The 27,124-nt window shown below is 42.2% G+C and overlaps 1 protein-coding gene across 8 annotated transcripts in view; it reads left to right on the top strand.

Moving 5' to 3' along the window:
* Positions 1–20,536, top strand: part of NRCAM (neuronal cell adhesion molecule) — a 96,617-nt gene extending 76,081 nt beyond the window's left edge. For 2 of the 8 annotated variants that reach the window (XM_039343467.1, XM_039343465.1), the window contains 6 exons: positions 830–1,055; positions 1,244–1,359; positions 2,106–2,310; positions 2,964–3,086; positions 3,713–3,889; positions 19,847–20,442. In XM_039343467.1, the coding sequence (XP_039199401.1) occupies positions 830–1,055; positions 1,244–1,359; positions 2,106–2,310; positions 2,964–3,086; positions 3,713–3,889; positions 19,847–19,974 (975 nt within the window). In that variant the 3' untranslated portion in view covers positions 19,975–20,442. Of the gene's footprint in view, positions 1–829; positions 1,056–1,243; positions 1,360–2,105; positions 2,311–2,963; positions 3,087–3,712; positions 3,890–8,239; positions 8,373–19,846 lie in introns of those variants that run through there. The other 6 variants (XM_039343469.1, XM_039343468.1, XM_039343472.1 and 3 more) reach the window with 5 other exon arrangements.
* Positions 20,537–27,124: the final 6,588 nt, after the last annotated feature.

Here is a 27,124-nt window from a genome sequence, read left to right as displayed (position 1 = left end):
CCCCCTGTGAACACCACTTAAGATTTATTTTAAACTTGGAATATCCAGAGAATTTTTAAAAGGAGGGTAAAATTTACTCCACAATTATTTTTGTTAGGTATAGTTATTGATTGTGATACAAAGGAGGTTATATTGATGTTAAATTTGATTACAGCTGCGAGGCTGTTAGTAGGACAATATTGGAAGAAGGAATCTTTGCCTACATTGCAGGAATGGTTTCTTAAAGTGTCTCATTTGGCGGAAATGGCAAAGATTTCGGCTTTCTTAAAGGGACAAACGCAAGAGAAATTTCTTGCTGTTTGGGATAAATGGATAAAATTCATACAATTTAAATTTGATATAAAAAAATACTATATAGTTTTTTCATAATTTTTAACTTTATATATATATATATATATTCTATTTTATATTCTTTTTTTTATAAATATAAATTTTTTTAACTTTTTTTTAATTAAGCCTATATTCTGCTCTGGGAAGCCCTGGGGGGGAGGGGGGGTTGGGTAGGGGTGGGGGAAGGGGGGTTTTGTTGGGTAATGTTTGTTTTTTATTTGTATATGTTGTTTTTTGTTTTTGTATTGTCTTTTATTTTCTGTAAAATTTATAAAACTCTTTAATAAAAAAAAAAAGATTTATTTTAAACTGAAGAGCTAGGTAAACAGTCATTAAATTAGTAAGATTTCTTAAACTATATGCCATGCATGAATATGAAAGCAATTTCTGATTAAATCACCATTTTCTAGCAATCGTTGGAACAAAACTATTAACTTTATATTATCTTCATTCTCTTATGAATAATTAAAAATCATACCTTTGTTATTTTTCATTTTAGCCTTTAACGGATTTTCAGTCCAATGGTCCAGGTCTTCAGTACAAAGTCAGTTGGCAACAGAATGATGGTCAAGATGAATGGACATCTGTTACAGTTGCAAATGTATCTAAATATATTGTAGCTGATACACCAACTTTTGTTCCATATGAGATAAAAGTACAAGCATTAAATGACTTAGGACCTGCACCTGACCCTTTAATAATAATTGGACATTCTGGAGAAGACTGTAAGTTTCTTACTTTGATTCTGTTTTTATTATAATTTTTGGTTTAGCTGACTTTTCTGAGTAGTAATAATATTGTGGTACAAATATAGAATTCAGAATTAATTTTCTACATTTAGGAAATTCAAAGAACATTATAAACACATGCAAATGGTTCTAATTTTGGATTTGTTGCATTTGTCCCTTGTCAGTGCCAATGATTGCTCCAGGCAATTTACAGGTACAAATTGTAAACAGTACGTTAGCAAAGGTGCAGTGGGAACCAGTTCCATTAAAGTTTATCCGGGGTCATCTTCAGGGATACAAAGTAAGTTAACCATAGACATTTCTTAAACAACATTTAGTATAAAATATCCACAGATGTATTTGAGTGTGATGTTTCCTTATCTTATTTTAATTGTTGAGATGCTAGACCAGAGTAACTGCTTTTGTTATTTTGTGTTTTTTGGTCTATGAGAATGGCTATTAGTTGATGCTTGTCAGAGACAGTTTTTAGTCTAACCACTGTTATTATTTACACTTAAGTATTCCTTGTAACATGTGTAACATAAATTCTATATTATGTCATACCAGTATTTAGACTTCGTTGAATGTGCATACAAAATCAGTAAAACTTATATCATGTGTATGTATTTAAATTATGCTAGCCATTTCCTAAGGAGTCCTATAATATTCTCTCTCTAATGTATTATTCAGAACCTTATGAAATAGACTGTGCTAAGAACTATCTAAATCAGAGTCAGCTGATATATGAGTACAGATTTGAAGGCAGTTTATCTGCTTCAAATACTACAGTAGTCTAATATACTAATATATTAAATATGTTGCACTGATAATTTAAGGTCACTCAATTGGATAGTGATGACTAGGAAAGAAATCTATGGATTTCCTTTAACTAAATTATTTTAAATTTTTAATTTCAAAAAATATTATTGTGGATGTGGATGTAGCACGCTAAATTGCTTGTCTCAAAATATATTTGGGTTGTATAATATAATGCAATCTTAGAACAGCATAAATTAAACTTTAAAATATTCTTGCATATATATTTAGATTTACTATTGGAAAGTCAAACATTTATCTGGAAAAATTAAGCGGCATGTGGAAAAAAGGATGTTGACTTTCAGTGGAAATAGAACACATGGAATGGTACCGGGATTAGAGCCTTTTAGTTCTTATAAACTGAATGTAAGAGTGTTTAATGGGAAAGGAGAAGGACCACCAAGCCCAGATGAAACATTTAAGACTCCAGAAGGAGGTATGTAATTGAATAACTCAGATATTTATGTTTCACATTATGAGTAAAGTATTACATGGCCATTTTCATTATTATTAAATGATTATTAAAAGTAATAAATCTGTTTTTGATTTTTAATATATTTATTTGAAAGACAATGAAACATGAGCAAAGATGGATAAAATTAATCTATAGGAAAGTGATGTAAGCTTTTATAGGTAAGGGCTACATTATGAAAGTTGTACTGAGGTAGCATATGAATAGCTCTAAGGCATATAAGACAAAGAGTATATTCATGTCTGTCACATATAATATCTGGGGTACTAAGGAATGGAAATATAAAGAGAGAAATCAATAGTAAATATGAAGAGAAATTAACAGTAAAGTTAGTCATATAAGGAGAATAAAGCATTATTAGTTGATTTTGACAGCATAACTACATATCTGCAGAATTCAGGAACATTTCAGCAATGATGAGTAACTTTCCAAAGAGTTCCAAAAACTGCATCTGAATTTTAGAAAATCCACATGTGATCTTGGTATTGTATTTAATAAAATGTGATGATAATTTAAAAGGAACATTTAAAATATTTTATATAATATTTGAGTTTTATTAAAATTAACTTTATATTGTGGGGCATGTGTGTGTGTGTGTGCGTGTGTGTGTTTTAAAGTTCCCAGTGCACCCTCTTTTTTGAAGATTACTAATCAAAATCTGGACTCTCTTACTTTGGAATGGGGCCCACCTTCTCATCCAAATGGTGTTCTGGTGGGATACACATTAAAGTTTCAACCAAGTAAGTAAAACTTTAACAAAAAATGAATCCACAAAGTGTATCTTTACTGAATAATTAAGAGTATCTTTTTAGATTGATTGGTTAATACTTTCCCATAGGAATCCATTTTTAAGAATTAGAAGTGAACAGTGTTAAATTTTTATGGAAAGGGGGTAGCACAATATTTCCTTGTAGAAACTATATAATGACCTTTCTCTGCCTCAGAGAAAAGTATGCATTATGCCTTGGGGATAAAAGGTGCAGAAGATGCAAACAGCACAAAGTTTGCTTAGTGAGCATTAATATTTGGTGCTGCTGACCTGCATTGTGTAAATAGATGTTAGGAAACTAATTAAGCGAACATGTAAGTTGTACACATTACTTTCAAAATTACAACTTTGCAGGCCTTTGAAATCTATACATACAGGAAGTTACAGAACCACTTCACAAACAAAATTTGTTCTACTTTAGAAGCAGGATTATTCTGCCTTTATCACACATTCATTCAAATGTTTATACTATCTGAATAATGCTAATGCAGCATGTTAATAGCAGGATTCAGCATGTTGTGTAAATGCTTGACTTCAGTAGTTAAATACAAAAGAGGTTTCTAAATTAATTATATTTTGTATTCTGTATAACAACAGTTAATAGTACTCATGAATTAGGTCACTTGGAAGAGATCAATATTCCTGCAAATGAGACCAACTTGATTTTAAGCAACCTGGATTACAGCACACGATACAAGTTCTATTTTTATGCACAAACATCAGTTGGATCTGGAAGTCAAATAACAGAAGAAGCAGTAATAATTATGAATGGAGGTAAGATGGATATATATAAAGAGTATCAGTTTAAAATACTTATTTGTATAAATCCCATCTTTACTTGTGTGACTCAAAGGAGTATACAGAATGTTCCTGCTTCCTGATTTTCCCATAAAATCTCAGTGGGGCGGCATGGGATGGGGTGAGGTGGACTGAGAAAATGACATGTCGCGGTGGCGACAGCAGCATCGTCGGGGGTCCCCGCCACCCCCAGCCCAGCCGCCACCACTGGCCTGGCCGCCGCATCCTCAACCAAACAGACGGGGAAGGGGAGCAGGTTGGGAGGCAGCAGCTCCGGTAACACCGACTGCAGCATCGTTGGGGGTCTCCGCCGCCCCCGCCCCGGCTGCCGCGTCCTCAGCTGAATGGGCGGGGAGGGAGAGCAGGACGGGAAGCAGCGGCTCCGGGAACAGGACTGGAGGCAGCGGCTCCAGCGGCGGCCACTACAGCATCATCAGGTGGGGAGGCAGCAGCTCCGGTAACAGCCGAATGGGGGGGGAGGGAGAGCAGGACGGGAAGCAGCGGCTCCGGGAGCAGGACGGGAGGCAGAGGCTCTGGCGGCAGCCACTACAGCATCGTCGGGCTCCCCACTGCCGCACTTGGCCTGGCTGCTGCCCACAGCCACTTAGCCATCGCAAGAGGAGGGCGCCAAGGAAGGGTGCACATGGGTGGCTGCGCCGGCAACGAGAACTGCCACCAGAGGGATGAGGGGGGTCCTGACCGCTGCCAGCCCCGCCGCCCTTGCAGCCCAAGGTCTCTTTCTCCTGTAGCACCGAGGGCGGCAGCTGCGGCTCCCCAAAAATGGCCGAGGAAGGAGGCACTGATAGGGCCAAAGTGGAGCCGGGTGGTGGAGAACCCTGCGGCAGCCAGGCAACAGCGGGAGGATGGCGAAGGGGCGCCGCTGCCCAGTTGCTGCTGCCTCTCCAGCCTCACTCAGCTGGAGAGACACGTGGCAGGCTCGGCTTCCCAGGAAGCGATGCCCCTGCCAGCCGCCGGCCCAACATGACTGCCGCCCAGCCCGACCTGGGGAGACATGTGGCCAGCTCGACTTTCTGGAGAGTGATGCCCCCGCCCCAGCCATGACTGCCGCCCGGCCCGGCCTGACATGTGGCTGGCTTGGCGGCCTGGGGATGGCCCAGGAAGCGATGCCCCAGCCGAGACTGCTGCCTGGAACAAGTAAGCCGGGGGGCACGCCACCTGCCCCGCGGCCGCTTCACGGCAGTGATCCATGGACTCAGAGCCCTCTCCCTCCCCCCTCCACTGACCCTCTGTCTCCGGCTCTGCTGCTGCAATAGCAGATAAGCATTCCATGAAAAGACCTCAATAAAATATTTTTGATATCACATATGCAGCAGAAAATAAAAACCTAATCACATTAGCAAATGCAAATAAGTGGCTTTGATATTCTATTAAGACCAAATTAAATAGATAGTTGAGTGTAATGTTTCTTAACCTGGCATAGTGTTTGCACATTGTTTGCTAGGATATTATTATTATTTTGTACAGTAAAATCTTACTTATGCTGTTCATGGAAGTCCCATTACCTGCAGTTTGAGAGAACATTTCCACTAATTATATATCCATAAATTGTAAGACTGAATGCTTAGTACTTAAGAAATGCTTTGTTGAAAAAAATAAATCTGTTAAAGACTAGTAGTTTAAAATAAATCCATGCCTACTAACTTTGTTTTTTGTTTCTAAACTCACTATTGTAAATCAATGTGTTGTTTAATTTCTTATTCTCTAATTCCTAACCCTTTTCATTTAACTGCTTGCTTTCATGCTTTAATATCTATGAATAGATTAGTACTATAATTGTCTTTCTGTATTTCTTTCTGTGTAACTAGTAATGTAGTTATCTAGTGTTCTTTTATTTTCCTCTACTCATACTCTTATTTCTTCAATATAATTGCAAGTAAAAGTAAATACTGATTGTGTGGCTTCCCCCCCCCCAATTTTCTATATTTAAAAAAGAATTGGTGATAAGAGGAAACAGTAGAGTTCCATAAATAAGGTCCTAAAAAGATAGTATTTATGAAGGATCTATCTATTGCCTTAACAAAGTTTTTCACTTACTGGTTCAAACAACCAGAGCAGTATATGCTGCCTCATTCTTTTTCTCCATTATATATCATGGAGATATATATGTTTCTATAGTGGTTATAATTTTTACAAGGACAGTTTGCTAGCCCAATCCCTAACTCTCCTCCTCATCCTTGAGATCAGCAATGGCTGATATGCTACATAGCATAGGAGGTGTTAAGTCCTTTGTTCGCGGGCGAATGATGAACAGCTCTTTATTCTTCTAACAACAACACCCAACAACGACCAAGGCATACAGGCCTCTTTATGTGTCCAGGAACCCGGACAATAGCAAACAACGTAACAGAGCATATTCACACCCTGCGCATGCGCACAAGGCTGGCACCGCTCTGTCTGGTTCCAGGCAGCTTTTGGAATGCCCGGGACGAATGCAACGTCCCGAGCCTGCTTTGCAGGCTCAGGACACAACACCCCTCCCCCCTAGATGAAACATACCTTGCGCGCACACATGTGCGCCATGCAAGGAGAAGAGTGTCATACAGTTTCAGCAATCAAATGCAAGGAGTGTGGAATACTCAAGTCTGCCCTCAGGCAACCCCCTTCAATTTTAGTAATACAATGAATGTAGCCGAAATCAAAAATACTACAAAATAAGCTATTACGAGTACCCCCATTATTCAGGGGCCTCATGAAAAAGGACCCTTTTGACTTGACAGCAACTTCACAAATTCTCTGAGATGTTTGGGTGGGCACTTGGCCCACTGCGACCTTCTAAGGCCGGGATAGATTGCCTGGCCCACCTGCTCGCCTACCAGGCTAGGTAGGCCAGGACGTTGCTGCCCTAAATTTCCAGGTGACCCTGGTGCGGTTGCCTGGCCTACCTGCTCACCTACCAGGCTAGGCAGGCCAGGACTTAGCTGCCCCAAATACCTGGTTAACCCGCCCATCTGCTAAGTCCAAGCCAGCATACCTAGGAGAGGTGGCATTCCCCGGGTCCACAATGGAACCTTCTTGGGACCACTGTCCCTCGAACCCCAGGCCAGCAGATGGAGAGTGCTGGGTAGCGGAAGTGCCCCAGTATTCTGTAGCCCCCAAGCACGTGCCCAAGGTGTCAGAGTCAGGAGTCACCTCCATGGCAACCCTCCCCCTTGCTGTTGACCTTATGTGGGAGAAATGCATGGTAAAAATTTAATAGCCCCAAAAAGGCTTGCAGCTCTTTCTTAGATTTAGGGCTTGGGGCCTGCTGAATAGCTTGCAATTTAGTTTCAGCAGGGTGAATGCCATGAGCATTTATCCTGAATCCTAAGAAGTCAGTAGAATTGACTCCTATCTTATATTTATCCTTCTTTAGTTTAAGGCCTGCTTTTCGAAAACGAAGCAAGACAGCCCTTAATCTCTCTGCCAAATTTTGAGATGACTCCCCAGCAATGAGGACATCATCAAAATAGGGACAGACCCCAGGAATATCCCAAAATGTGCTCTCCATGACATTTTGGAATATACCAGGGGCTACAGTCTCTTGACCTTAAAGGCCCCCCCGGTGAGTTACAATACCCTGGGCCTCTGCAACTGCCACATCAACAGCTTCGCAAAAATGCGCCCCCCCTTGAGGGAGGCCAGAATGTGACTTACTACAGGTACTGGATAAGTGTGCTGTTGCAGTGCCTTATTCAGTGTGCACTTGCAGTCTGCACATATACTTATGTCCCCATTAGCCTTTAGAGGCGTTGCTATGGGGGTTTCCCATGGACTTGAGTCCACAGGTTCTAGAATGCCCTGCTGGAGCAATTTGTCCAGCTCAGCATCCATCTTGCCCTTGAGGGCAAAAGGTACCCTCCTAGGCTTAACCCTGATGGGTGTGATGGTTGGGTCTAACCGTAGTGAAATTGGAGGCCCCTTGTATGATCCTAGCTCTAACTGAACACATCTGCAAATTCCTTGCAGACTTCTGCCAGACTCAATGTTTGCAAATGGTGTAGCCCAGTTACCTGGATTCCCAGAGCCTCGAACCAATTGAGTCCAATAAGACTCGTGCATTCACCCCCAACAACCACCACATCTAGGGGACCTTCAAAATCCTTATGCTGTATTCTAAGGGTGGCTTCCCCCTTAACACACACCATAGAATTCTGAAAATCTGTAAGTATTAGATAGGATGGCCTGAGTTTAACTCGAAGGCCACTGCTGTTGCATATCCTTTTGAATGTGTTAATAGAAATAATGGAGAGAGCAGACCCAGTGTCCAATTCCATGGATAAAGGAACCCCTTGCAACCTTATGTTAATGGACAGTTTCTTCTTTAAGGGTTTATGTGTGCCGGTCTTCAAAATACTCCTGCGCGATGCACAGAAACCCACCCTATGTTGGTTGGGGACCCTGGTACCTTTCAGATGCAATTCTTCGCGAAGTTGGACTTCTGGTGACCCAAACAGGTGGATGCAATGTGGCCTTGCCTGCCACACGCTTTGCAAATGGCGGAGCGGAACCTGCAGTCAGCTTGCTTGTGGCGTCTTCCATACCTGAAGCATTGAAGAGCTGCTGGGGCCTTGTCCGGACGTTCCTTCTGCCTCCTTTCAGCTGGCTGGTGAAGCCTATCCACCTCTTCTTCAGGATCTACTTCCGATCCTTCTCAAGCGTCCTCTTGATGGATGCCTCTGGAGGGCTCCTGGTGGGCCATAAGGTCTTCACAGCCCTGCCTGCTGCTTCCTCAGCTTTCACCTCTCGTAGAGCATCTTGGAAAGAGACATCTTCTTTTGCAAAAAATCTTCTGCTGTAAGTCTCTGTTCCTTAAACCACATACAAAGAGATCTCGCAGCCTCTCTTCCAGATCCTTGAACTCACAAGGTCTGGCTGCTCACCTTAAGGCTGCAATAAAATCCTTAGCAGATTCACCTGCCCTCTGGTCCCTCTGCTCAAATGTGTACCTCCAAGCAATAACAGACAACTTGGGCTGGAAGTGTTTCTTCAGCAGTTTCTTCAAGTCAGTATATGTTACTGACTCCAGAGGTGCAAGGGCCACCAGATTTTCTGCAATTTCAAAAGCTTCCTGTCCACAGACACATAACAGAGTTGCAGCCTTCAAGCCGTCTTCTCTAATCTGATTTACTCTGAAGTAATTCTCCACCCTTGCAATGTAGGATTCCCATCTCTCTGGGTGTGAGACATCAAAATCAGATAACCGGCCAATCTTCGCCATCCTTTAGCTTACACACTTCACCACTCGCTCCTCTGCAAACTTCTATTTGGGGAAAGGGCCCTTTAGCCGAGCTCACCCTCCAGCGATGCTATACTGGCAGGCTGGGACGCTGATTCAGACGCCGTCTTCCCCTCTTCAGGACTTCCTGGGTAAGTCTTTAAAACTTTCTTCTCTTCAGCTTGTAAAGCATCCCATCCTCGTTGCCAGTGTTAAGTCCTTCGTTTGCGGGCGAATTGTGAACACACATGGTGCAGTTGAACAGCTCTTTATTCTTCTAACAACAACACCCAACAACGACCAAGGCACGCAGGCCCCTTTATGTGTCCAGGAACCCGGACAATGGCAAACAAAGTAACAACGTTTTCACGCCCTGCGCATGCACACAAGGCTGGTGCCACTCTGTCTGGTTCTGGGCAACTAACGCCTTGCGCATGCGCACAATGCTGGCACCGCTCAGTCTGGTCCCGGGCAGCTTTTGGAATGCCCAGGACCAATGCAACGTTCCGAGCCTGCTTTTGCAGGCTCAGGAGATAACAGGAGGAGTTAATGCTAATGTTAAATCTATCAAAATAACTGATAAGCTTGATAAAACCGAATTGTGCTGTTGATTGTTACATAAAAACTGAAAGTGCAAATGCATTTACATTTTAAGTTATTTATAGTCACCCTACTACCACTGCTAGCTGTAAAGGTACTATTCATATTGTGTAGGAGGGAAAAAAATATTTGATTCCCTGCTGATTTTGTACGTTTGCCCACTGACAAAGAAATGATCAGTTTATAATTTTAATGGTAGGTTTATTTTTAACAGTGAGAAACAGAATAACAACAACAAAAAATCCAGAAAAAGACATTTAAAAAAAGTTATAAATTGATTTGCATTTTAATGAGTGAAATAAATATTTGATCCTTTATCAATCAACAAGATTTCTGGCTCCCAGGTGTCTTTTATACAGATAATCTCAGCTTGTTACCTGTATAAAAGACACTTGTCCACAGAAGCAATTAATCAATCAGATTCCAAACTCTCCACCATGGCCAAGACCAAAGAGCTGTCCAAGGATGTCAGGGACAAGATTGTAGACCTACACAAGGCTGGAATAGGCTACAAGACTATCGCCAAGCCGCTTGGTGAGAAGGCAACAACAGTTGGTGCAATTATTCACAAATGGAAGAAACACAAATTAACTGTCAATGTAAGGACCCACCCCACTTTGCATCTTAAGAAGACAGAACTCTTGGAATAATTCTTCCAACAGGAATCCTTTATTAAGAAGAAGTGGTTGCAGGCATGCTAGACAGGACTTGGGGTCCAAGCCCTCCCATTCAAGGTTTTAAGGGGTTCCCCAGTAGTCCCACCCAATCAACCCCCCTTCCAGTGATAGTTTCAGGCATCACAATTCCACCCCTTTGATGCTTTCTTCCGTCTGGATGGAGACTTCAGATAACTACATGAAAGGCAAATACCCTTCTTTGTTATGGTGATGTTCTTTGGTGCTAACGCTTTGAGGTTACAATAAACACACATTCAGCATTCAGCTCCCTAGAAGTCTACTGAAGGAAGTGAGGGCCATAAAGCCCCTTTGTTCTCCCCCTTCTCTCCCTCTTATGGCAGAATCCAGAGAAGGCAGCATTGGGAGTTTCTATATTTGATAATTAAAGATGAAATATAGTTGGATTCTGACATCCGGCCCCTCTTAAAAATAAGAGAGATCCACCTGAAAGAAAACAGAAGTATAAAATTTAGTCAGGCTTGTTAGGATACTCTGTGTGAAACTTCTTCAATAGCTTCGGGGCTCTGACATGACGTTTATGGACCCACTCGTTTTGTGAGGGAGGGAGGTGTTTCCAGGCAACTAGGTACTGAGTTGCTCCATGATATCTCCTAGAATCAAGGATTTCCTTTATTTCGAAGTGTTGTTCACCCTCCACCATGAGTGGAGGTGGTGGTGGGGGGATTTTTGGCCGTAGAGGTGACTGATGCTCTCTTTTCAGTAAGCTGCAATGAAAAATTGGGTGTATTTGCCTGAGATTTTTGGGTAATTCTAATTCTACTGTTACTGGATTTATGATTCTTTTAATTGGAAAAGGTCCTATATATTTTGGTCCAAGTTTTTTACAGGGCTGTAGGGACTTTAGGTATTTTGTAGATAAGTACACCATTTCTCCTATAATGAATGGTGTAGGCTCAACCCTTTTTTTATCGGCTTGTGTTTTGTATGCCTGCCTAGCTTCATCTAGTGCTTTTCTGACTATTGGCCAGGTGTTTTGTAGTTTCTCCATCCATTCTTTCAGCGAAGGGATCGTTGGTTCGTTTGGGGTTAATTCTGGCATAGGGTTGAAACTTTGACCAGTGGCTATTTGAAAAGGAGTGTAACCTGTGCTGGAGTGGACTGCATTATTGTAGGCAACTTCTGCAAAAGGGAGTAAGTCCGCCCACTCGGTCTGCTGGAAACTAAGAAAACATCTTAAATATTGCTTAAGTACGGAGTTCATTTTTTCAGCCCCCCCATTTCCTTGAGGGTGGTGGCTAGATGTCAGTCCCTGAGTGGTTCCTAAGAGGGATAAAAATTCCTTCCAAAATGCAGACGTAAATTGCACCCCCCTGTCAGAGATGATGCGTTGGGGTGCCCCATGCAATCTGTAAATGTGTTGGATGAAAAGTTTTGCTAAGGCTTTTGCAGTGGGAATCTTTTGGCAAGGGATAAAATGCACCTGTTTGGAAAACAAGTCCGTGACCGTCCAGACCACAGTATTCCCATTGCTTTCTGGCAATTCCACTATAAAATCCATGGCTATTTCTCTCCAGGGGGCTGAGGGACTTGCCACTGTTTGCAATAGTCCTGGCACTTTCCCTTGCAACCTCTTTGCCGTGGCACATTTTGGACAACTGGCTATATAACTTTCAATGTCCTTTTTCATGGCCACCAAAATGCCGTTTAATTAAATGTAAAGTTTTTACAAATCCAAAATGCCCTGCTGATTTTGTGTCATGGCAAAGGTGCATGAAAGTTACTCTTTGAGTTATTGGTATATATAACTTTTCCCCTACCCAAGGCAACCCGTCTCTCATTGTGCACACATTTTTGTTTTTCTGGAACCATTCATCTGTTTCCAAACTTCTTCTGAATTCAATTCCAGTTTGGCTGTCCAGTTGTGGTTTTAATTTGGCTTGGGTTCTTGTGGTTACTGGTGCTGCCAGTTGTGACTCTGCCATTATTGGTCTAGAGTCTGTGATTCGTGCGCTGTTATATTGAGGCATGCGAGATAGAGCATCTGCCAGGAAGTTCTTTCTCCCTGATAAATGTTTGAGCTTAAACTTGAATTGGTGAAAATGCTGAGACCAGCGGGCTTGTTTGGGATTGAGTTTCCTGGACGTTTTCAGGGCTTCTAAATTTTTGTGATCGGTCCACACCTGGAAGGGGATTTTGTTGCCTTCCAGGAACTGTCACCACGTGAGTAATGCCCAACGTATCCCATAAGCCTCCTTCTCCCATACGGGCCAGCGCTGTTCTGTTTCCGTGAGTTTCTTGGATGTATATGCACAGGGTTGCAATACTGCATCATCATTTTCTTGTAATAGCACAGCCCCCACTGCCACATCACTTGCATCTGCCTGTATTATGAAGGGCTTGTCCATATCTGGGTGCCTTAGTACTGGTTCGGCAGAAAAAAGTCTCTTTAGTCTCTCAAACGCTGCTTGGCACTCCATTGTCCATGTTAGTGGCTGGCTAGGTTTTACTGAGGATGCTCCCTTCGTTTTTAGTAAGTTAGTGAGGGGCAAGGCTATCTGGGCAAATGAGGGGATGAATTGGCGGTAAAAGTTTGCAAAGCCCAGGAAACTTTGTAGTTGCTTTCTTGTGCGGGGTGGTGCCCAATCTAATACTGCTTTGACCTTCTCTGGGTCCATTTCAATGCCCTGTGGGGATATGCGATAGCCTAGGTAGTCTATCCTTTCCTGGTGGAATTCGCATTTTGAGAGTTTGGCATATAGGTGAGCGGCTCGCAGCTTCTTTAAAACCGCTCTGACAAGTTTGACGTGTTCTTCTTTTGTTTCGGTAAAGATAAGAATGTCGTCCAAGTAAACAAGGACCCCCTTAAACAGGTGCTCCCTTAGAACGTCATTGATTAATTGCATAAAGACTGCAGGGCCCCCTTGTAATCCAAATGGCAAGACTTTGAATTGATAGCACCCCATGGGGCAGTTAAATGCAGTCTTCCATTCGTCCCCTTCCTTAATTCTCACGCGATAGTAAGCTTCCCTTAGGTCTAGTTTAGAAAAAAATTTCCCTTTCGATAGGTGTGACAGCATGTCTTTCATGAGGGGCAGCGGGTATAGGTTGCTTTCACTGATTGTATTCAGGGCCCTATAATCCACGCATAAACGTAAAGAGCCATCCTTCTTCTCTCTAAAAAGGACCGGGGCAGCCACTTTAGGCTTGGCTGGCTCAATGAAACCTCTCTCTAGGTTTTTTTTTATAAATCTTTCCATTTCCTCCTTCTCCTTTGGGCTCATGGAGTATAATCTGGGCTTCGGGAGTTTTGCCCCAGGCTTGAATTCAATGGTACAGTCTGTGGGTCGGTGGGGGGGAAGCTCATTCGCCCTCTCCTCACTGAAGACTTCAGCAAGGTCCCTATATTCCTCTGGTATTTCTGTTAATCTTTTTTCCTCTCCTATGGATGCTTTTTCTATTCTTGATTCTGGTAGCCTCCCTTGGGGTTTTAAGTCCATAGGGTCCCCCTTCGGGAATTTGATTTCTGTCGTCCTCCAATTTACCCAGGGGTTCCATTTTTTCAACCATTCCATCCCTAGAATCATTGGGCATTCCATACCTGGGGTCACCACAAACGTTAAGTCCTCTTCATGGTTGCCCAGGGAGAGGTGTATTGGCAGAGTGGCTAGGGTAGCTGGCACCCCCCCTGCTATGGATCCATCTAGCTGGCCAAATGAGATTGGTTGTTCCAGTCTCCTGGATGGGATGCCCAGATTCCCCACTAGTGTTGGGCTAATGAGGCAGCGGGTGCAGCCAGAGTCTATTAAGGCTTTCACCTTCACAGCTTCGGGCATGGGGGGGGATTAATATAGTCACTGTTTTGAAGATGGGTGTGATGCATCCACTTACCAGGGGTTCGCCCTCCGAGCTGTCATCTGAGGCATCCACCGGCCCTGTGGTGTATGCTGGAGTTCTTTCCCCTTGGTGAGCAGAGGTGGGGGTTTCTGCAATTTCCTTCATTCTCATGGCCGTTTCTTTTGGCTTAGCTGAAAATTTTCCGGGTTTGTTGATTGGGGATCTGTCTGGGTTGTGCTGGGGGGCCTTTGAGCGGCATTCTACAGCTCGATGCCCTTCTCTTCCGCACTTGAAACACCCCATTTGCTTCTTGGTTGTATCCAATGATTTCACCGGTTGGTGTGTCAGCTCAGGCGGGGGGCGGCTCCATTGTTTTCCTCGGCGGTGCCTCTTAAATATGTCGATCTCTGCTTCCTCTGCCAAGACGTACCATTCCTCAAGTTGATGTGGGTCCCCTCGGGGCAGGCAAGCATCATATAGATCATAGTTTAGTCCGTCTTTGAAATGGCCAAGGAGGATGTCTTCTGGCCAATTCAGTTTGCTGGCAATGGCCCGGAATTCTTGTGTATAGTCAGCCACTGGGCGTTTGCCTTGCCTCATCGTTTTTATCCTTTCACGGGCTTTGCGATCAGCCAGGGGTCTTCAAATCGTCTTCTCAAAGAGGACATGAAACGGTTGAAGTTACTGAGTTCTGGGGCATTGGAGTCATGCAAGTTCACCACCCAATCTGCAGCTGGTCCATCCAGGGCAGATTGCACGATCCGGATGCGGGCTTTGTCGCTGGGAATGTCCTGCTCATATTCCTCCATGTAGCTGCGGACTTGGGTTAGGAAAAACCCCAAGTGTGTTGGCTCCCCTTTGAATTTCACCTCCAACGGTGGACGTCTTGGAATGGATCGGTGCCTCCGTTGTGGGTGGTAGTGTCTTCCGTCCAGATTGCCATCTGTGGTCCGGTAGGGGGTGGGGGCTCCTGGATCAGTAGATGTCCCTGGGGTTGCAGGTTCCATGTCCCCCTCGGTGTCTCTCCCTTGGCGGCTCCAGGAACTGGGGCGGCCGTAGGGCTCAGTATTCTCCTCTCCTAGGAAGCTGAGAGTTCTCTTCATCAGGTCAATAGCTTTCTCTAGGATCCAGTCTGAGTACGGTGCCCAGCTTCCTCCCTCTTCACTTGCGTGCAGGGATTTCTCCATCTCCTGCTTCCATTCTGGTTGCTTGTTCCCCCGTCTCAGGGTCACCTTTCTTGATTCCTTTCCCCACTCACTTTTCTTTCCAACGCCCATCGACCAGCGAGGCTTGTGGTCCCGTGTCTCCACCACTTTTTCTCCCGAGGAATCTGACCTCTCGGATCCCAACATCTGGCAAGGTTCCAACTGGGTCAGCGGCTTTCTATCCAGGGAGTTTTCCCCCCTCTCTTGCTCCATTGTCTGACATGGTAAATTTTTGCAAAATCCCCCGGCAAGGGTCTCCTTTCCAGGTGGATTAATTTTGCAAGTCCTGTCTAATGTAAGGACCCACCCCACTTTGCATCTTAAGACAGAACTCTTGGAATAATTCTTCCAACAGGAATCCTTTATTAAGAAGAAGTGGTTGCAGGCGTGCTAGACAGGACTTGGGGTCCAAGCCCTCCCATTCAAGGTTTTAAGGGGTTCCCCAATAGTCCCACCCAATCAACCCCCCTTCCAGTGATAGTTTCAGGCATCACAATTCCACCCCTTTGATGCTTTCTTCCGTCTGGATGGAGACTTCAGATAACTACATGAAAGGCAAATACCCTTCTTTGTTATGGTGATGTTCTTTGGGGCTAACGCTTTGAGGTTACAATAAACACACATTCAGCATTCAGCTCCCTAGAAGTCTACTGAAGGAAGTGAGGGCCATAAAGCCCCTTTGTTCTCCCCCTTCTCTCCCTCTTATGGCAGAATCCAGAGAAGGCAGAATTGGGAGTTTCTATATTTGATAATTAAAGATGAAATATAGTTGGATTCTGACATCCAATCTCCCCCGGTCTGAAACTCCATGCAAGATCTCATCTCATGGAGTTTCAGTGATCATGAGAACGGTGAGGAATCAGCCCAGAACTACACAGGAGGATCTTGTCAATGATCTCAAGGCAGCTGAGACCATAGTCACCAAGAAAACAATTGGTAGCACACTATACTGTGAAGGATTGAAATCCTGCAGCACCTGCAAGGTCCCCCTGCTCAAGAAAGCACATGTACAGGCCTGTCTGAAGTTTGCCAATGAATATCTGAATGATTCAGAGGAGAATTGGGTGAAAGTGTTGTGGTCAGGTGAGTCCAAAATTGAGCTCTTTGGCATCAGCTCAACTTGCCGTGTTTGGAGGAGGAGGAATGCTGCCTATGGCCCCAAGAACACCATCCCCACCATCAAACATGGAGGTGGAAACATTATGCTTTGGGGGTATCTTTTTGCTAAGGGGACAGGACAACTTCACCACATCAAAGGGATGATGGACGGGATCATGTACCATCAAATCTTGGGTGAGAACCTCCTTCCCTCAGCCAGGGCATTGAAAATGGGTCGTGGATGGGCATTCCAGCATGGCAGTGACCCAAAACACATGGCCAAAGGAATAAAGGAGTGGCTCAAGAAGCACATTAAGGTCCTGGAGTGGCCTAGCCAGCCTCCAGACCTTAATCCCATAGAAAAACTGTGTAGGGAGCTGAACATTTGAGCTGCCAAACGTCAGCCTCGAAACCTTAATGACTTGGAGATGATCTGTAAAGAAGGAATGGGACAAAATCCCTCCTGAGATGTGTGCCAACTACAAGAAATCTCTGACCTCTGTGATTGCTAACAAGGGTTTTGCCACCAAATACTAAGTCATGTTTTGCAAAGAGTCAAATACTTATTTCACTCATTAAAATACAAATCAATTTATAACTTTTTTGAAATGCATTTTTCTGGATTTTGTTGTTGTTATTCTGTCTCACTGTTAAAATAAACCTACCATTAAAATTATAGACTGATCATTTCTTTATCAGTGGGCAAACGTACAAAATCAGCAGGGGATCAAATAGTTTTTCCCTCATGTATGTAATATCACCTATCTTTTGTGTATGCTGAACAAAACAATTTCAGTTTACTGGAAAGGACTAAGTGACAATAACTGTTTTGTTTCCCTTTGCTCTAGTTACACTGCTTGGATAGGCTGGGATGGGCTATTTGTTTCTAAGATTATGGAACTTGCAGATTAACCAAGGAGGGCAGTTGCTACAAGCAGTGTTTTCTTATTTATGTAAGGAAAGGATAGTAAATACGTGGCCTTCCAGGGTTGTTGACCTGTAATTCATATTGTTGAACAAGGGTGCTGGAAGTTTTAATTCAGTAGCACTCTTTATCAGTGGACCACGTATCCTTGTGTCTATTATTGACCTCAGCATACTGTACCAATAAAACACTGATGTAGGATTGTTACTTGTAGAACACATTGTTGTTCCAAAGAAAACTAAGCTGCTCAGTAATTTAATATAATTTTTCTTACTGTTTCATTAATGAATGTGATACATATTGAAGTTTATTTGTTAAAATATTTCACTAAGATGTAATTACCAATAAAAAGTAGGGTAATGCCTTGCTGAATATTATTTCATTTTTTTCATTCCAGGTAATAGTTGATAGTATTTTATTCTTCTCTTTTAAATAATAATGTAACAAAAGAAAACATTGAACCTATTCAGTTAATCTTTTCCATGGATGGAAATTTGTTTCTTCTAGCTCTTTCTGTAGACCCAAAAATAGTTCTTAATTATATTTCAGAGCAGATTCAGGGAAAAAATAGATAGGTACAGGAAAAGAGGAAAGGAATATGTGTATAAATAAAATGTTTGCTAGAAAGGAAACCTAAAAATGTTCCAATTGCTTTGTATATTTCTATCATCTTCAGTGGTTTCCAATATACTTTTCTAGCTTCATTGCTCAAATATTCCTATATACCTGACTTATTCCACTTTAGAGTTTAAAACTGGATGCTAAATTTCTGTGGAGCGGTCAAGCATTATGTTGCTACCTTGTAGCTAGAAAATGTTTTCTAAACCATATCAATATCATTTTACCTGTTTATCCAGTATTAATTATTTCATTGGAATTAAGTGTTGTGGATATATAGTTTAATAATTGAAAATAAGAAAGCAATCCCAACATTTCATGGCACCTATAATTCATTCAAAATTTCTTCAAAATTTCTTCTCTTTCTAATATACTATTATACAATAAACAAAGCAATACGTTTTAAAATTTCTAAAATAATTGTCAAAATCAGAATTAAGTTATAATGTTTACCAAAGAATTGCAATATCCCTATAGTACAAGAACTGGAGCCAGTGAAATAAAGATGATGGGAAAAATAGAAACAATAAACCATGAATAAATTATTTTATTTCTTTTTCATGTTGCTTGTACTAAGCTGTTCGGTAATTTTTCTCCCACTCTATTCCCGTAGATGTTGCAGATTCCCAAAGACCAAAAGTCAATTTCGTTCAGAATGCTATTAGACAACAGGGCAGCTGTTTTATTGGCTAATAAAATCTTTTTTTAGGTTTTTTTATTCCCACCTTTATTATTTTTATCAACAATTCAAGATGATTGAATTGAATAAGTTAATTATATGCATCTACTTTTACAGCATTTTTCAGTAGAATTTAATTTTATTATTGTAGATATTTTGTATTTAATCACTGAAAAAGCAAGTTATATTTCAAAGTTATATTAAAGGAATACTTTCAGAAACAAAAGAGAACATTTTCAACATTTTCCCAGTCACATAGGTACAGTTGGGGAGAAACTTGTTATGCTTTCTAAATACATTTTCAGATTCTAAGTATTTGCTTTTCTAGGGCCATCCTCAGCTGTCTCAGTAATTAAGTGTAATTCAAGTGTAGCAGTATAGGTAGTCCTCAACTTATATCTACAATTGAGCACCAAATTTCTATTGCTAAGCGAAACACTTGTTAAGTGATTTTTTTCCCATTTTACACTTTTCTTGTCACAGTTTTTGAGTGAATGCCTGCAGTTATTAAATTAGTAATACGGTTGTTAAATGAATCTGGCTTTCCCATTGACTTTGCTTGTAAGAAGGTGATAAAAGGTGATCACATGATCCCAGGACACTGCAACCATCATAAATATGAGTCAGTTGCCAAGCATCTGAATTTTGATCACATGACTATGGAGATGCTGCAACTTTCGTAAGTGAAAAATGATAACAAGTCACTTTTTTCAGTGCCGTTGTAACTTTGAACAGTCACTAAACAAATTGTTGTAAGTCAACAGTTCTATTGTTATTTGGTAATCACTTCTACCTAAGATACTACAAATTCTTTTTCTAATAAGTCTTTAAGGGACTCGCTTATGAATTTTTTATCTAGGAGAAGCAGAAGATTTCATGCAGTAGTCTTTGAAGTGCTAGAAGATAACTAGAGGTTGTCTTTTTAAAAAGTTTATAAAATGAATTCCTGTTTTCATTTTGTTATTTATTATTCTGTTGTTATACTTTATGGAAATTTATGTATTTATGTGTTCTGTTTACTTAAAGGGCAGAAAGTAGATGGCAAAGTGTTGTTTAAAACATATTTACCGTATCAATATTTTTCCTCTTTGTTTTCTTTTTTGCTGCTTTGTTGGATGAAGGATATTCAGAAAACCCTTTTGAAATCTCATCTATCATGCATACTGCACCTTCAACATTTTATAAGGGTATTACTATTTATTTTATCAAAATAACATTCCATAGAAACAACTGGAATGCACCATTCTAAAAGGAAATATTGAAATGTAGAAAATGCATGAGACTAGAAAAATGCACGTTTTTACATTTTTTCATTACATGTAGAATCTCCATTTTGGAATATTGTTTTAGGAACATCTGATTGGATATTAGAATAAATAAACATGCAGTTCAATCTGTGCTTAATTATCTCACTAAGCATGTGTTCAAGGTGTTAGTCATATTTAGTAATAATTTGATTATTCATATCATATAGACTATGTCAGATAATCTTGCAGTCGCTAATTGTCCAGCAGTTCAGAATGGAATTGATCTTAAAATAATTACCTTTTATTAGCTACCAAATATGGTCCTCTTATTAAAGCAGCTAAGCTTCCTTCCTTCCTTCCTTTATATTTCTCATAAGAATGATATAAGAATGTTCTTCATATTGCGGTTTTCAGTGTCTACAGCAGTAGCTCCTACATGGAATAAGACTATAATATGGGATTCTACTTTTTTGTTCTCTACAATTTATATGTCACTTAATCCAACAAGGCTCATATCCATATTTATAAGATAATACATATTGTTTGATAATTTATTTCTCCATAATTTAAGATTAAGATAACCTTTATTGTCATTTTTTTACTGTGAGTACACTGGAACACATTAAAAATGAAATTCTGTTGCTTGCTCTCAAAAGAAAGTATACCCATACATATACATAACATGCATATGCACATGCTATATACATACATATATATACCTACATCCATACATATATATATTAATCACTGTCCATTTGTGGAGTACCACAAGGTTCCGTCCTAGGCCCAGTACTCTTCAATATCTTCATAAACGACTTAGATGAGGGAATTGAAGGGGAACTCATCAAATTCACAGATGGCATCAAACTGGCAGGAATAGCCAATACCCCAGAAAACAAACTCAGGATCCAAAAAGATCTTGACAAACTTGAACAATGGGCTCTATCCAACAAAATGAGTTTCAATGTGGAGAAAAGCAAAGTCTTACACTTAGACAAGAAAAACCAAAGGAACAAATATAGATTGGGCGAGACCTGGCTTGGAGGCAGTAACTGTGAGAGGGACCAAGGAATCCTGGTGAACGATTACTTAACTATGAGCCAGCAGTGTGCAGCAGCAACCAAAAAAGCTAATACAATCCTGGGTTGTATAAACAGAGGCATAGAATCAAGATCATGCGAAGTACTAGTACCACTTTATAAAGACCACACCTCCAATACTGCAGCCAATTTTGGTCACAAAAAAGATGAGAGTCTGGAAAAAATTCAGAGAAGAACAGCTAAGATGATCAAAGGCCTGGAGACCAAAATGTACAGAGAATGGCTGCAGGACTTGAGTATGGCTAGTCTAAAGAAAAGAAGAAGTAGGAGAGATGTGATAGCAGTGTTCCAATATCTAAGGGGCTGCCACAAAGAAGACCAGGTCAGGTTGTTCACCAGAGCACCAGAAGGAAGGCAAGAAACAATGGTTGGAAGCTGATCAAAGAGAAAAGCAACCTGGAATTAAGGAGAAACTTCCTGACAGTGAGGACAATCAACCAGTGGAACAGCTTACCCCCAGAAATTGTGGGTGCTCCATCACTGGAAGTTTTTAAAAAGAGACTGGACCATCACCTGTCTGAGATTGTATAGGTCCTCCTGCTTGAGCAGGGGGCTGGACTAGAAGACCTCCAAGTTCCCTTCCAGCTCTATTCTATTCAATACATAGTGGAAAGAGGAAACTTGAGAGTTCACAAGGATGATACTATGTAACTGAATCTAGATGTTCTGCATCGGATACCATGAAGCCTCCTCCCAGAAGGTAACAAAGAAAACAGGTCATGAAGAGGATGAATAGTGTCTGTTAGAGATTACAGCTCACCCAGTGCAAAAATAAGCCCAAAAAATAAGCACACATTCAAAATGAGCAGGAGGCATAGTTTAGAAAAACTGTACCTATAATATATATATTTGTTTTCTGAGGTTTTCGCGGGTGTTTGCATGTAGGTCTTTGGTTATTCGGGTTTTCTCCCACGTAAAATTGGAAGTGTCTTGGTGACGTTTCGACGAAGTCCCATTCATCATCGTCAGGCTGGTGTTTTCAGCTTCGTGCTTCGAGGAGCAATGTGTGGTCTTAGCTGTTTCTTCCTTTTAACTGCCAATGGGGGTATGAACTGATTGGGTGGGAGCTTGGCTGTGTTCTGATTGGGTGGAGGTGTGTTCTGATTGTTTAGGGGCTTGGCTGTGCTCTGATTGGCTGGGGGGTTGGCTGTGCTCTGATTGGCTGGGGGGTTGGCTGTGCTCTGATTGGCTGGGGGAGTGTTCTGTTTCGGTGGGGGCTTTGTTGTGCTCAGGTTAGTCTGAGTTGCAGGGGGGTTTAAGATGGTGGGCTGCCTTGCTATTTTTTGGCTTCACGTTCGTGGTCGTACCTCATCTTCATGGTGGGTGTCAGTTTGCTTCATGTATGGATTGGAGGGGTTTAAAGTGGCTAATGATGCAGCTGTGGTCTGGCTTCTGGTTTGTGGTCGTGCCTCATCATCGGTGTGGGTTTGGGTTTGCTTTTTGCGTGGATGTATGGATGTCTTCTGTTGGTTTGTCCGATGTATGTGTTGGGACAAGCAGTGCATGGGATTTCATATACTCCTTGATTTTCTAAGTCAATTTTATCTTTGTGGTTTCTAAGGATGGTGGATATTTTTCTGTTTGTGCAGAATGCTGTTTTGATTTGTTTATGGAGGATCTTGCTGATTCTGTCTGTGGTGCCTTTTATGTATGGGAGGAGGGCTTTGCCGTTTTCTTGCTCTCTGTCTTGGATTTTAGTGGGGGTTTCTTTTTGGATTAGGTTTGTAATCTTATTTCTTTGGAATCCATTGGATATTAATACATTGGTGAGAGTGTGTAGTTCGGTTTTTAACAGAAGAATAAGTGCACGCATTGAAGAACATAAGAACTCAGTCAAAAAAGAGGAACCAACATCTTCCCTGGTCCAACACCTTAAAGCCACAGGACATGAAATTGACTTTAAAAATACCAGAACCATTGCCAAAAGTGAACGTTTTAATAACAGAATAATCAGAGAAGCCATCGAGATAGAAAAACACCCACACAGTATGAACAAATGAGATGATACCTCCCGCCTACCAGTCATTTGGAAACCCGCCCTTATTGACAAACGACTCCCTAACACAAAAAAATGACACCAGACCCACACTCACAAAAACCGCACAGGATGTCACCACCACACATCCACGCAAAAAGCAAACCCAAAGCCACACCGATGATGAGGCACGACCACAAACCAGAAGCCAGACCACAGCTGCATAATTAGCCACTTTAAACCCCTCCAATCCATACATGAAGCAAACTGACACCCTCTATGAAGATGAGGCACGACCACAAACGCGAAGCCAAAAAATAGCAAGGCAGCCCAAAATCTTAAACCCCCCTGCAACTCAGACTAACCTGAGCATAACCAAACAGAACACTCCCCCAGCCAATCAGAGCACAGCCAATCCCCCAGCCAATCAGAGCACAGCCACACCCGTAACCAATCAGAACACACCTCCACCCAATCAGAACACAGCCAAGCTCCCACCCAATCAGTTCATATCCCCACTGGCAGTTGAAAGGAAGAAACAGCTAAGACCACACATTGCTCCTTGAAGCACGAAGCTGAAAGCACCAGCCTGAAGATGACGAATGGGACTTCGTCGAAACGTCGCCAAGACACTTCCAATTTTACGCGGGAGAAAACCCGAACAACCAAAGACCTACATACAAACACCCGCGAAAACCTTGGAAAACAAATATTGAACCTCTACGGGAGGAAATCCACCATCTGACCAGGACCTATGAAAAACTTGAAGTCCAAAGAGCTTCCATTTTATGCGACCTTGCATTCCTACGCAACTGCCGAGATCAAAATCTAATCCCCACGTTTCCAACTAAAATTCCACTCCAACTCTGCAGCCACCAAACGGATCCTGAAAAGAACAGAATTGGCCCTAATCAGAAATGAACTTCACACAAAAAGATTCCTCCTAGATTGAATTAACAAAGATCTCCTCACACTCCACCTCAAACTCAGCAACAAGATCCACCCTGCACTTTGGGACAAATCCAAACAACTCGCCATCTGGAGAGCCGAAACACAGACCACCCTCAAGCCAGATACACACACCAACAAACTCCGAAGACTACAAGAACGCCAGAAACAAACCCCTCCTCCCTCACAGCCACACACGAAACAAACAGTGCATAACATCTCAGATAGGATCCTCACCAAAGCTGAAACCAATGTCCTTTCCAAAGGATTCAACTTTGCAGTCGCTCCCAAACACATCCCCATTGAAACCATTATATGTGGAGTTGAAACCAGCCTGACCAAAATCAACCCCGATGACGCTAACAGAATCAGACTCGAAATCACCAACATCCTCTGCACCAGCAAGCCACCCAAAAACAACTTACCCAAAGAGGAACAGACAGCACTACGTAACCTGAAAGAAGACACCAGCATAATAATCCTACCAGCAGACAAGGGCAACACCACGGTGGTTATGAACACATCTGACTACCAAACCAAATTAACCAACCTACTCCAAGACTCCACATACAAACCCCTAAATACAGATCCCACCACCTCCCTGGAAAAAAACACCAGATCCAAAATAAAAGCCTCCCCCATTAGCGAAGAGATCCAGCAAAGAATCATTCCCAGAGAGAAATCATCCAGATGCCCCAAACTCTATGGTCTCCCCAAGATACACAAAGAAGGAACCCCACTCAGACCTATAGTCAGCTCCATAGGCTCACCTCTACAAAACCTAGCCAAATTTCCCGCCAAATAACTACAGCCCTATGCAGAATCCATTACCTCACACATAAAAAACTCATTCCAGTTTATAGAGATCATAAAGAAACAAAACTTACAGCCCAGCGACCTACTCGTGAGCTTCGATGTCATATCCCTCTTCACCCAAGTGCCTATCAAAGAAGCCTTGACAGCTATCCAAAACAAATATAATCCCCCCAAACACATCTTAGATCTGACCAACCACTGCCTATCTTCATCTATAATGGACAAAAAATACAAACAAACAGAAGGAGCACCCATGGGATCACCCCTCTCACCTGTCATTGCAAACCTCTACATGGAACACTTTGAAACCCAAGCTCTTGAAACCCAAGCTCTAGAAAAATCGGATCACAAACCAAACTCTGGCTCAGATACATAGACGACACCTTCATAATCTGGCCACATGGGAAAGAAAAACTGGACAACTTCCTCACACACCTCAACTGGATGTCTTAGTCTACAAGAAATCCAATGGCTCCCTAGGACACACCATCTACCAGAAGAAAAGCACACAGAAACCGCTATCTGCACGCTCTCTCACACCACCACCCAGCACAGATCAACTCCGTAGGCAAGACACTCATCTCCAGAACAAGACGCTTAGCTGACGAACAACACCTAAAAACCAAACTACACACTCTCACCAATGTACTAACATCCAATGGATTCCAAAGAAATAAGATTACAAACCTAATCCAAAAAGAAACCCCCACTAAAATCCAAGACAAAGAACAAGAAAACGGCAAAGCCCTCCTCCCATACATAAAAGGCACCACAGACAGAATCAGTAAGATCCTCCATAACACAACATCAAAACAGCATTCTGCACAAACAGAAAAATATCCACCATCCTTAGAAACCCCAAAGATAAAATTGACTTAGAAAATCAAGGAGTATATGAAATCCCATGCACTGCTTGTCCCAACATATACATCGGACAAACCAACAGAAGAATAACTGCACGCATTGAAGAACATAAGAACTTAGTCAAAAAAGAAGAACCAACATCTTCCCTGGTCCAACACCTTAAAACCACAGGACATGAAATTGACTTTAAAAATACCAGAACCATTGCCAAAAGTGAACGTTTTAATAACAGAATAATCAGAGAAGCCATCGAGATAGAAAAACGCCCACACAGCATGAACAAGTGAGATGATACCTCCCGCCTACCAGCCATTTGGAAACCCGCCCTTATTGACAAACGACTCCCTAACACAAAAAATGATACCAGACCCACACTCACAAAAACCACACAGGATGTCACCCCCACACATCCACGCAAAAAACAAACCCAAAGCCACACCGATGACGAGGCACGACCACAAACCAGAAGCCAGACCACAGCTGCATCATTAGCCACTTTAAACCCTCCAATCCATACATGAAGCAAACTGACACCCTCCATGAAGATGAGGCACGACCACGAACGCGAAGCCAAAAAATAGCAAGGCAGCCCAAAATCTTAAACCCCCCCTGCAACTCAGACTAACCTGAGCACAACCAAACAGAACACTCCCCCAGCCAATCAGAGCACAGCCAACCCCCCAGCCAATCAGAGCACAGCCAACCCCCCAGCCAATCAGAGCACAGCCACGCCCCTAACCAATCAGAACACACCTCCACCCAATCAGAACACAGCCAAGCTCCCACCCAATCAGTTCATTCCCCCACTGGCAGTTAAAAGGAAGAAACAGCCAAGACCACACATTGCTCCTCGAAGCACGAAGCTAAAAGCACCAGCCTGAAGATGACGAATGGGACTTCATCGAAACATCGCCAAGACACTTCCAATTTTACGCAGGAGAAAACCCGAACAACCAAAGACCTACATATATATACCAGAACCATTGCCAAAAGTGAACATTTTAATAACAGAATAATCAGAGAAGCCATCGAGATAGAAAAACGCCCACACAGCATGAACAAGCGAGATGATACCTCCCGCCTACCAGCCATTTGGAAACCCGACCTTATTGACAAACGACTCCCTAACACCCCAAAATCTTAAACCCCCTCTGCAACTCAGACTAACTGAGCACAACCAAACAGAACACTCTCCCAGCCAATCAGAGCACAGCCAAGCCCCTAACCATTCAGAACACACCTCCACCCAATCAGAACACAGCCAAGCTCCCACCCAATCAGTTCATACCCCACTGGCAGTTAAAAGGAAGAAACAGCTAAGACCACACATTGCTCCTCAAAGCACAAAGCTGAAAACACCAGCCTGAAGATGACGAATGGGACTTCGTCGAAACATCGCCAAGACACTTCCAATTTTACGCGGGAGAAAACCCGAACACCAAAGACCTA

This window comes from Crotalus tigris, unplaced genomic scaffold (genome assembly GCF_016545835.1).
Source record: "Crotalus tigris isolate CLP2741 ecotype Arizona unplaced genomic scaffold, ASM1654583v1 scf7180000017855.1216408, whole genome shotgun sequence".
NCBI lineage: Eukaryota > Metazoa > Chordata > Lepidosauria > Squamata > Viperidae > Crotalus > Crotalus tigris.
This window is presented reverse-complemented; position numbering and strand designations above follow the sequence as displayed.